Source organism: Monodon monoceros, unplaced genomic scaffold (genome assembly GCF_005190385.1).
Source record: "Monodon monoceros isolate NGI ecotype Baffin Bay Population unplaced genomic scaffold, NGI_Narwhal_1 Super_Scaffold_21, whole genome shotgun sequence".
NCBI lineage: Eukaryota > Metazoa > Chordata > Mammalia > Artiodactyla > Monodontidae > Monodon > Monodon monoceros.
Genome location: NW_021703778.1, coordinates 13,084,764 through 13,097,085, shown reverse-complemented (window position 1 = coordinate 13,097,085; position 12,322 = coordinate 13,084,764). Strand labels below are relative to the sequence as shown.

The 12,322-nt window shown below is 37.8% G+C and overlaps 1 protein-coding gene across 4 annotated transcripts; it reads left to right on the top strand.

Annotated features, from left to right (window-relative positions):
* The first annotated feature begins 10 nt into the window (after positions 1-10).
* On the top strand, positions 11-9,397 carry BMI1 (BMI1 proto-oncogene, polycomb ring finger). Of its 4 annotated transcripts, none has more exons than XM_029239587.1 (10): positions 11-171; positions 4,524-4,654; positions 5,002-5,098; positions 5,711-5,766; positions 5,854-5,904; positions 6,065-6,173; positions 6,254-6,299; positions 6,730-6,828; positions 7,196-7,276; positions 7,367-9,397. In XM_029239587.1, exons 2-10 carry the CDS (start codon positions 4,543-4,545, stop codon positions 7,694-7,696), a joined length of 981 nt encoding a protein of 326 aa, XP_029095420.1. In that variant the 5' UTR covers positions 11-171; positions 4,524-4,542; the 3' UTR covers positions 7,697-9,397. The 4 variants fall into 4 exon arrangements, with proteins under 4 accessions (XP_029095420.1, XP_029095421.1, XP_029095419.1 ...); XM_029239588.1 differs by lacking the exon at positions 11-171 and adding an exon at positions 1,314-3,476; XM_029239586.1 differs by lacking the exon at positions 11-171 and adding an exon at positions 3,695-4,153.
* The last annotated feature ends 2,925 nt before the right edge of the window (positions 9,398-12,322 follow it).

The following is a 12,322-nucleotide window of genomic DNA, read 5'->3' as shown; positions in this document are numbered from 1 at the left end:
GCTCCAGCCGACGCCCGCTCCAGCCCGGACGCGCCGCGCGCGGCCCCACGTTTTAGTTCCTTTCTCCCCCGAGCGCCCCTCTACACCCTCGCGACGCACATGGCCCCCGAGAAGAACACTTCTATTTGCAGCTTCTGCGGCTCTCCCGGCCACGGCGCCTTTTGTTGAGAGGTAGATTTTGATGAAACGGGGACGGGTGCCTGAAATCGGGAGCTGCTTGGGTCAAGTGGCTTCCCTCCTCTCCCGAAGAAAGGGTTTTGGAGGGGTTTAAACAGCCAGAGAACGCCCCCATTTTATAGGGACGGGTTGCGTGGGGGGCAGCGATCCCGCCAAGGTGGATGTTAGGCTGGTGAGAGCCCGAACAAAAATGTTATTAACTTAAGTTGGAGGGACACTTGTGAGAAATTGGATGGCTTGTAAGATGGCGGTTCCCAGTTGTTTCCAAGGTCTCCTGCGTTTGTGTTTAAAATGGTAAAGTTTTCAAGGTGTTATTTGTTGGGAGTCTTGGATAAGTTCTTCAAACATTACTTGGGACGTGCTCACTGGGAAGTGGGCATTTCAAATTTGGAGCTTTTTTTGGAGTGATGATGGTGAGTGGACGTTAGTCTTGCAAGAGGTTTCCTCTCTTTCTTTCTTTTTTCCTCTTTTTGTTTTTTTCTCTCTCAGAGACTACAGTTTTTCTCTCAACCTCTAGTATGGGATGCACTTAGAACCATGACTCAAGTCCACAACGTTTTACAGGTTTTGCTAAATGTCAGCTTAGGTCATGTGGTGAGGAGATGCTTTGGAAAACGAGCACTAAAAAGTTGATGGCATATGTTTACGCAGTCTTTTGGGTTTGACAGCCGTATAGCATGATCTTTTTCCCAAAGATTTACAGTTAATAATTGGAAGTAAACAAGTATAGAGACTTTGATCATTCCCAACTGCAATAAAAGGATTTAGTGGGCTTAGTGGTCACGGTTCAGTATTTGAAATACAAGCATGTATTAACCCCTTCCCTTAAAGTAGGCAAAATTCTGGGCATATTTATTCAAATACAAGTGTAGGTTGGTGATGCCTAGAATGTTATGAGTAGTTCAACCTATATTTTATAGGAAGCTTAACCCCCAAGTTCTGGAAACATATTATATGCCACGCTAAAGTCTTGAAACTTAAGGATGCCAATTGTTAACAGCATATGCTAACTTATGAGACTATATTAACATTTGAGTTTTATTTTAAGTAGAATCCCTTAGAGGTTGATTTTGTGGGCAAACATATTTTTTTTAAATATTTGAGTTCATTCCCATACATCTGCCCCAAAGTGCAAAGGTGTTTGAAATAACCTACTTGTGTAAATTTACACCTAGTATCTTTAAAGCCATATAAGTCACTGTGTATGCATGTGTATGTATACACACACATATACACACGCTTCTGTAAGAAAAGTGAGCATTTAGTTGTACTTGAAAAATCCATCAATGTTCTACCATCAAGTCCTTGGATGTGCATTAAGTGCCCCCAAAGATAAAATTCTCCCTAGAAGTCAAGTTAACCCCAACTTTACCCATACTTGTATTGGCCTGGGAGCCCCAACTGGGGTTATGGAGTTCATTTGCATTTGTTAGATTGCAATAGTCAAGCTGATTGTTAACATAAGAACTTGCTTCTGTTTTCCTTCATTTTGACATTACTGGTGTTAGGCCTCCAACTAAAGTGACAGCCCCAACTGAGTATGTTATAATGGCAAGTTTAAACTATTGAGTATTTTTTCCATTGTATGTTTGGTGCATTTTTGCTTGCTTAACTGGCAGTTCTGTGGTGGAACCTAGAAGGTTTTCCTTTCTAAGGTGCAAGAGATTGTTTCTGAAACCTTATCAAGCATGTCAGATGTTTTGGAAGTCTTCATTAGGTTCCCAGTACTTTCAAGTGGTATAAAAAATAAAGAACTGATTCTTATACAAGTAACAAAGTGGTATTTACTAGCATTATAAATGGTTATAGGCTTGTGGTCAAATTCTTATGAATTGAAGTAGAGGAGTTGTGTGAATTAAGACTTAAAATGAATTTGAAAGGGTTTTGGTTAAGTACATGAGACTTAAACGTTCAAAGCCAACCAGTAGATAACCTTTCCCTGAGGTCTGATTGTTCTGTGTGTTAATATTTTGTTTGTCTGGTGTTGATTTTATGTAAAGTAGAGGAGAAATAAAGGCAGCTGTTTTTATTGATGCCCCTTCCTGAACTTCATGAGCGGAGGCATTAGTGTGATGTGCTTTTGCAAGGGGACAGAAGTATCACCTTGCTAACTATCTTTCTAGTAAAGGTCCTGCTGTTTCATAAGGAGAGTTTTCTTTGAGAACCAAGAAGGCTTGTCTTTAATCACCAAGTACAATAGAATTAAATATTGCTACTCTTTAGGGACACTGCTCCATCCACAACTCCTCTGTGATCCCACTTAGATTTATATTAACAATATGTTGACAATATTCCTCTAAACAAGTCATCCAAAGATAACTGAGGAGTCACACATGACGTTTTCTGGTTGAAGTCACTGGTTGCCACTGTGGTCACTTTTCATAAAAGAGGCTTTGTTTTGTTTTTACCGTTTTTTTTTTTTTGTTGTGTGTGTGTGTTTTTTTAGTACTCTAAAACTTTTAGTTTCAGCCACTGAGCTGTGTTGATTAGTATTTCCCTCTTCTGCATTAAAATTCCCTGAGAATTAAAACCTCAGATGCATCTTCAAGTTTCACAAGTTCCTAGATTTCTGTTCAGGGCAGCTTTGAGAATGTGCTTCAGATAAGTCTGGAAGCTTAGTCTTATTTCAGATTCTGAAATGAATGAAGTGGGAGTAAGAAATGCATTTTTCAAGCATACTGCACGAAGTAATTGACTTCCCTGATTGTCCGCTATTGTATTGTTGCTGACAGTTCCCCACCGTGACTTTTCTGTAACATACGGTATCTGTTGGGAATAGCATTTCATTGTGTGGGGTTTGCATGGAGGTGAGGCTGAGAAAATGACATTTGTTTTTCTCTGCTCTCGGTGCTCTGGGTTGACAAGGTGTTGATTTAGCGTTGGGAATGGGCTGGTCACATGGTTCTTATTGTCACTGCCATCGATTCAGGTAGTTTTTCTTGCCTCTATCCAGCATAGCTCAGGTAAAACACAAGGCTTTGCCCACTCCTTGTCTGCTGTGAAACAGATTTCAGTTTTCAGCCTTTCCAAAACTTTGTATCGCTCATCCTAATCTACAGAAGAACTTCCTATTAGAGAAGAAAGCTTTAAAGAGTTTCAGTTCAATAAACATCTCTGCAATTTGAGCCCTGACGGTTTCGGGCTAAGTGCACAGTTGGCAATTCTCAAAAGATCCCTTCATGAAATTTTTGACCTAGTGATTGCTAACAGGAGAGACCGAAAGAGTCAAGATCTGAAAGAAGCTCTTCGCGCCGAGTCGACGTGGAAAGAGGCCCCCAAGAGTGTCCGAAATGGCCGGAGTGCGGTTTGCATTTTCCTTTACCACTGCACGCTCCGGGGTCCCCCAGGCTGTCTGCCGGGTCGCCTCGGGCCAGGATCCTACTCCCCAGCGCGGCTGGCCTCGTGGGGCCGCCCCACCCCCGCGCTGCGCGCCCGCACCCCACCCCGCCCCCGCGCGGCCCCGCCCCCGCGCCGTGCCGGCCCCTCCCCCGCGCCCGCCGCTGCCGCCGCCCGGCAGCCCCGCACGCCCGCCGAAGCTACGGGCTCGGCCCGGCTCCGCGCGGAGTTGCAGCGGTGGCCGGATGCCAAGTGTAAGTGTAAGTTGCTATGGAAACCCCGACAGAGGCGAGTTCCGAATCCGGAGCGAGACGGAGCCCCGGGCGCCGCCGGATCCGCCCCTCCGCATCCCGGCCCCCCGGCCCCCGGGCGTCCGCGCGCTCAGGCCCCAGCCCGAGGCCGACTCGAGGTGCTTCTCCTGCGGCCCCAGCACCCAGCTCCGGAAATGCCAGGGATGCAGATAGAGCAGAATTTGCTTTCCCTTTGTATCGCGTCAAAACGTGCCAGGTTCTGGTTGCTGGAACCGCTTAAAACAACCAGAACCCCTGGGAAGCCAGGGCATGCTCCTGGATTTTCGATCGAAGACCCATAAGGAAGTTTTACCCTAAATTTGGAGTCCTGGAACAAGCCCTAGCGGTTGGTAAATATCTGCGGGGAGCGTGTAGCGTCTGCAGCAGCCGTGGGGCTGCTGGGCTGGAGGACAAATGGAAGAAAGAGACCCGAATGCTCTCAGCTCCCAGCCCCCACCCCAGACCTTTTCTTCTCCCTCCTGGAATGACCTGGGGAACCAGAGATTACTTTTCTTGGATCCTTTTTCACCTTTTCAGTAGAATTGATTGAGGTCTGATCAGTGAATTCTTTCTGTAGAAGCCGTTGGGACAGTCCAGCTGCACAGTGTTAAACGAGTTTTATGAACTCCTTCAGCATTTCAGAGCATATAGTTACTGGGAGTTGGAGATAATCTCGATTCTCTTTCTGTGAATTATGGCCAATATTTCTTTGTCTTGCAGGATCTTTTATCAAGCAGAAATGCATCGAACAACCAGAATCAAGATCACTGAGCTAAATCCCCACCTAATGTGTGTGCTTTGTGGAGGGTACTTCATTGATGCCACAACCATAATAGAATGTCTACATTCCTGTAAGTACACAGTTTTAGACCTTTTCTTGTGTCGTGTATATTTAACATCTTGTCCTGAAATTTGAAAACTAACAATTCCCACTGTCCTTAAGAATGTTGGTACAAAATGAAGAAGTTGTTTTCCGCTCTTGCATTTAGTGACTATTTGTTAATGCATATTTAATAAAATATTGTATAAATATAAATTGTATAAGTGTTCTCAGGATATTAACTGAGTTTGTTCATTTAATTAGAAATGCCTTTTGGTATTTACCATTTTGTTACTACTAGTTCTGTATTTCTGACACTAATTTTATTGCTTAGCATCTACTTCCTGAACTTTAAAATATTTGTGTTTTTATTTCTAGTCTGTAAAACGTGTATTGTGCGTTACCTGGAGACCAGCAAGTATTGTCCTATCTGTGATGTCCAAGTTCACAAGACCAGACCACTACTGAATATAAGGTAGAAAAATGTTTAAAAACATTGTTTGTAATTGTTATTGGAATTGCATAATTATTGAATTTAGTGTTTATTTCTTCACACAAAATTTACCCTTCAGTCACCATCTAATGCGTGTACTTTGTAGAGGAGGATAGCCCTTAATTTCTTGGCCATTTTAATGATGACTAACTTTAAACAGAGTTCAGTATTATTCAAGGGATTTTAAGATTTTTTTTAATCATTTTTAAAAATGGAATTAGTTCTCCATTTTTGCATTGCTTTATTGACCTTGTGACAGGCAAGAGTGCATGTGTTTAAACTGCTTCTATTCTCTCCTCTTTGTTCTCTTTCATATTAGCTACTTCAGTAATTTGGAAGGCACACTTTTCTTGACTTAGTGAAATGTGAAGAATTTATTAGTGAATATAAAATAGAGTATTCTGCTAATTAAAAAACAGTGCTACTACATAAAGAAGTTTTATCACAATTATCATGTTGATGTAGTTATAGACAGTGTTACAATCAAGTAAAATACTATAACAGAGAAAACAAAGAATGTTTAAAAACTTAATGAACATTTTTAGTTTTTGCCATATTAGTTGATAGTTTATTTTCTAAATTATTCTTTTTCAGGTCAGATAAAACTCTTCAAGATATTGTATACAAATTAGTTCCAGGGCTTTTCAAAAGTGAGTAACTTGCTTAAAAATGAATTTTTAAAAAGTATTTATCAGTTTTACCTGCTATGTTTAAGTCTTTTTTTTCCTCCTCTTTAGATGAAATGAAGAGAAGAAGGGATTTTTATGCAGCTCATCCTTCAGCTGATGGTAACCTCTTTAGAGGGGGAAAGACATTTTATTTGGAGGGAGAACTTATCCAGTAATTTATTAAAATTAAGCTTAAAAGTACCAATTCCATTCTTCTATATGTATAATATTTAATTAAATATTTAATTCTTAAAAATTGAATTTAAAAATGTCTTTATAGCTGCCAATGGCTCTAATGAAGATAGAGGAGAAGTTGCAGATGAAGATAAGAGAATTATAACTGATGATGAAATAATAAGTTTATCCATTGAATTCTTTGACCAGAACAGGTAAATTCTTTAGGAAATGCGTTTTATGCTAATATATTTATTAGATACATTATTTGCCTAATAAATTATCTGTTTCTTAGATTGGATCGGAAAGTAAATAAAGACAAGGAGAAATCTAAGGAGGAGGTATGTTCCATCATACAAAAACACATAGAAGATGCATTGTTTGGATTCTAGATTTTATGAGGGTGTATGTTGCCCTTTAGCATATCCTAGGGTCAGATGTTGCTATCAAGTAGAAGAAAATCATCATGTTTGTTGTTTAAGTGTGATCTGTATTCAATAGTTACTAGATAGAATTTATCTTATATATGATTACTATTCTTACAAAATATTTTCAGTAATTAATGTTTAATGCTTTGATGTACTGAAGGAATCTGTTCATTTAGTATTTATAATAATAGCAAACTCAAAGTATAGCTGAGAACTTAGTCAAATCTCAGCTTTGGTATTCGTACCTTTTGTCATACTCAGACATCTGTCTATTTTTTTTGACTTAAAAAAAATCTTAAAGTTAGGAATTTTAAAAAATTATTTTTCTTAAATATGCTCTTAGGTGAATGATAAAAGGTATTTACGATGCCCAGCAGCAATGACTGTGATGCACCTAAGAAAGTTTCTCAGAAGTAAAATGGACATACCTAATACTTTCCAGGTATCTACTTTATAGTCTTCATGCATTCTATGTAAATCTTTAAAAAAAATTTTCAATGACATTTTTCTTTTTGGATTCTAAACCCAAAAAAGCAACGGAATTTTTTTTTAATTTAGTACTTTATTTGGAAATAGCTCTTAAAATATTTGGTATGGATTCTGTTTTATGTTGTGAAAACAAATCCCTTAATAATTTCAAGAAATGTTTTCCCTCATTTGAAGTTTCCAGAGGGATTCTTTCTTTGTCCAAATGTTTGGAGAAAATGTTTTTTAAAAGCATTTTTGGATTCTATTTAGATGGCCAAAAAAATCTAGATTTACCATCATTCTTTGTGACGCTTAATAATTGAAGTGTTGTTTTTCAACAGATTGATGTCATGTATGAAGAGGAACCTTTAAAGGATTACTATACACTAATGGACATTGCCTACATTTATACCTGGAGAAGGGTGAGTAGCGTACCTGATGCTCGCAGGTTATTTTTGTAGACTGTACTTAAAGATGTAAGACTGATTTTTCTTTTCCTCTTAATTTTATAGAATGGTCCGCTTCCTTTGAAATACAGAGTTCGACCTACTTGTAAAAGAATGAAGATCAGTCATCAGAGAGATGGACTGACAAACGCTGGAGAACTGGAAAGTGACTCTGGGAGTGACAAGGCCAACAGCCCAGCAGGAGGTATTCCCTCCACCTCTTCTTGTTTGCCCAGCCCCGGCACTCCAGTCCAGTCTCCTCATCCTCAGTTTCCTCACATTTCCAGCACTATGAATGGAACCAGCAGCAGCCCCAGCGGTAACCACCAATCTTCTTTTGCCAATAGACCTCGAAAATCGTCAGTAAATGGGTCGTCAGCAACTTCATCTGGTTGATACCTGAGACTGTTGAGGAAAAAAATTTTAAACCCCTGATTTATATAGATATCTTCATGCCATTACAGCTTTATAGATGCTAATACATGTGACTATCGTCCAATTTGCTTTCTTTTGTAGTGACGTTAAATTTGGCTATAAAAGATGGACTAGATGTGATATTCATATGGACGTTAATTGAAAAGAAAGATTATTTCTCGAAAGAATTGATTTCTGAGAAAGCAGGCAAGATGTTTTTCTGTGTGTTAGGACAGATGTGAAATGGTTTCTGTAACCATTGTTTGGATTTGAAAATCTTCTGCAGTGGATATAAACATTGGGCCATAGTTTGTTAATCTCAACTAACGCCTACATTACATCCTCCCTGATTGTTCTTGTTATTATGCTGTTTTGTGAACCTGTAGAAAACAAGTGCTTTTTATCTTGAAATTCAACAAATGGAAAGAATATGCATAGAATAATGCATTCTATGTAGCCATGTCACTGTGAATAACAATTTCTTGCATATTTAGCCATTTTGATTCCTGTTTGATTTTTACTTCTCTGTTGCTGCGCGAAACCGATCAAAGGAAAGTAAACTTCAGTTTTACAATCTGTAAGCCTAAAAGCGGGTACTACCGTTTATTTTACTGACTTGTTTAAATGATTCGCTTTTGTATGAATCAGATGGCATTATGCTTATTGTACAATGCCATATTGGTATACGACATAACAGGAAACAGTATTGTATGATATATTTATAAATACTATAAAGAAAATATTGTGTTTCATGCATTCAGAGATGGTTGTTAAAATTCTCCCAACTGGTTCGACCTTTGCAGATACCTATGTTTGAGCCTTATCACCATAGGATATTTTTAATGTGGATATTTAATTCTAAATTTTGTTCCATTGGAAGCGATTGGCATATCGTAATACTGACTTTTCTCTAGTAATACCTGTTTACTTTTAAAATTAATAGTTGCATTAAAGAAAAACTTTTCACTAAGGAAATTGGAAATGCTTTCTTCATTTCCCATTGCTTATGATGGAATTAATGTGTTTTTAAAATGCATATTGATCGCTGTAATTCTAAAACAAATATTTTAAATAAACCAGCAAATTGCTGGAAGAAGGCATTTTATCTAAAATTATTTTAATATGTGGCATAGTGGAAATTTCAAACTTAAGAATTGCTTTTACAGTTATAAACAGTGGAATATGCCCTCTCTGTAGCGTCTGGAAATAGAAGCAATTTATTGTGAGCTTCTACAGGTATTAGTTTTTAAATACAGTGAGCATGTTGAATTTAAAGTATGAATATCCCCAACAATTTTCAGTTTGTGTTTTGCTTTGGTCGAACTTGTTCATCACCCATCAGTTATTTGTGAGGGTGTTTATTCTCTATGAATATTGTTTCATGTTTGTATGGGGAAATTGTAGTTAAACATTTCATTGTCCCCCGTCTGCAAAAGAAGCACAATTCTATTGCTCTGTCTTGCTTATAGTCATTAAATCATTACTTTTACATATATTGCTGTTACTTCTGCTTTCTTTAAAGATACAGTAAATGAAGTTTTATGAAACCACAAAATACATATATTTTTATTTTGACCTAAATTTGTACAGTCCCATTGTAAGTGTTGTTTCTAATGATAGATGTAAAATTAAATTTCATTTGTAATTGGAAAAATCCAATAAAAAGGATATTCATTTAGAAAATAGCTAAGACTTTAATAAAAATTTGATATGAAAAGCACAATGTGCAGAAGTTTTGGAAACCCTATTGTGGATTACAACAGGTAAAAGCTGAAGAACATCCATTGCTGTCTTAGTGATGTTGCTGAGAGTACATGCTTTGTTGTATAATTGCTTGAAAGCCCAATTGAAAGATGTATCTGTTTATTTACTCTACAATCTTTGAAGTAAAAGTTACCCATGTTTGCCAATTTTGGTGAATTTAACTTATTTTTCTAGGCTTTTCTTCTCAAGTTGTTCATGATGTTATCTAAGACAAAAAAAGTTAATGGAAGTTTCAAGTGATGTTTTTATTTTGGATATGACTGTGTATATAAAAAATGCAAAAATATTTTTCAAAGGCTAAAAACTTAAAGTGCTAGTGGATTGTCATTTGACTTACACAAAACCAAGTCATAGGATCAACACAGAACTCAAAGATTTTACATGTCAACCTTTTTATGGACTTATTTTTGAAATTACTTAGTAAAGTATCAGATATTGCATTTATGGCTTACCTAACACTATTTCACCATATTTGAAAACATGTCCATTTATTTTGTTTGAAAGAGGAATTTCCCCCCTACTCAATTTGAAAATTGCTTAAGCTTTAAAGGCTATTTCAGCTAAAATTTGTCTTTTAATAAAACGAGAGTATAATGTTTTGTATTTTATAAGCAGCCATCACGGGTTTGACAATTAGGCTTTAAAACTTTTGCTGAACTACCACTTAAAATTTCAATGTTACAAAAACCCATATCAAAGCTGCTAACTTTGTAACTCTTAGCAGTCAAGGCAGGGTGCGTGAAAAGTCGGCTTTAAGTTTGGCTTTTGCTTCTGAACAGTATTCTGGGATTCTATACCACAAAGTTAGAGCTAAAAATATTCCACAGAAAATGCCTAAATTGATTTCACAGATTTTAGCTTAAATGCAAAAAAAGAATGAGGCAGGTTGCTGTTGTATAAATAGTGATCTATCTTGCTTTACACACGCATACCACTTTACAAATACCTTTTTGCTTTTAAAATTGCCGGCCGTTAATTGCTCTGAGTTGAAAAAAAAAGTTGCCCTTCAGTTGACTTAACCTACCAACCATATTGCTTTGTTTCCTTATCCATGTGTGCAAATGTTAGGACCTTTGGAGGTACAATGCAACAGGCAGAGTAAGCTGATAGGGGCTTTCCTTCATCCTTTCCTCTTATTCTTTTCCCAATATTGGAGTTGCAGTTCATTTGTGAAGTCTTTCTGTACACTCGTTGTATAGGCCTATTAAAAAGTTTTGTTATGAAACTTTAATAGCAATGTAAAAGGAATCCATGTGAAATACTACTTGCACTGGCCAAGAAGAAATGAAAATGTTTGGTTTTTGAAAAATAGCTTAATGGTAATCTTTGGAGGAGATGGGATTTTAATTTTAGAAACAATTTGCACATGGAACCTAGTCTCCTTTAGAATCCTGAGGTGAAGGAAGTGTTATTTTTGTTCATTTCTCTTTATATTTTAAAGGTTTTAAAGATATATCTTTTCCTTCTGACATTACCCTGGAATGACAGTTGGAAATTCTGATTCAGTTTGGTGCTCCATGAAATGGAGGCTCCATGTTACTTTGAAATACAATGATTGTTTCTTCCATACAGTTTTACTCGCCTTTTATCCAAAGCAAAAGGTCTTGATGAAATTACATTTTAAAGGATCCTTAAAAAAAAAAGTATATACCTTTAAGACTTCTAAGTTTCAAAGAGCACAGAACGCAGCTCCAACATAAGGCTCTTGGGTTAGATAAGGTCACTTCGCTTGAGGATGTTTCTTCAAGTAAAAAATGAACAGTACAACAGGTGATTATTTCTAAGGTCGCTTAAAAAAAAAATCCGGATTCCTCCAAACTAAAACCTTGAATTAAACTGGGACCACAGAATTCAGATAGATGGGTTCTTTACAAGGAAGAGAAAGTATCACATATTAGAGCCTCCCAGTAGATCAGACTTGGGAAATGCCACCGCGAAGCCTGTCCATCTCCTTACAAATCTCAAGATCTCCCAGTTTTGATTATGAAAGTCTCCGAAAATGTTTACACAGTCGAGTGTTTCCTGTTTCCGCACTTAATTTTTTTTTAACGTTTTTTCTTCTTTTGGTTCTTGAAACGGATTTCCTTTATTTGCACCAGTTTCTTTTTCTGAGTGTGCAATTTCTAGAGGTCTCACATGAAGACTTCACCATCAACTTTTTGTCTTCATCAAGTCGACGACATCAACAGTTATTCATCACTGGAAAGGCTACTCCAGGATCCTTATGAGTTTTCTGAAGAAGTTCAAGTGCCTGTGGAAAACTCACCCGAAGTCTCATTTAACCCCCTAAATGAATAGTAAGCACTCAATAAAACTTCCAATGGATGAGTTAAATTACCCCCATTCTTCTGTTTTCTTAAAATATCCCTTCCAGAGGCTATTAGAAGGGAATTTCCCAAAATAGCAAGTGATGTTCCCTCAGAGTCACCTACATTTCAGTTAAAAAAAAAAAAAGTTACTTCTTGCTCTGATTGTTGGGTGGTCATCAACTCCAAACTTCAAAGTGAACGTGATTTCAAGTTCCGTGCGGATTCGGCGCTCTTCAACTCTGTCCTTCTAAGTTAGCTAGAACCCAACAGACCCTCGGAAGGCTGCGGACTAGGGTACTCGGGAAACGCGTCGAAAATTGGGATGGAAGGAATGAGAACGTTACAGAGATGGATAAAGAAGTTACTGGAGACAGCGAAGCCTGTCCAGGAGCTCCAGTCTTAGGTCTAAGTGCCCCCACGAGTGGAAATATTCAAAGAAAGCCGAAGACAGGAGCGCAGTGCGCGGCTTGCAAGATAAAGCGGGGGCGAGGGTAATTAGGGTGGAAAGAGCAGCGGCTTAAAAAAAAAGAGAGAA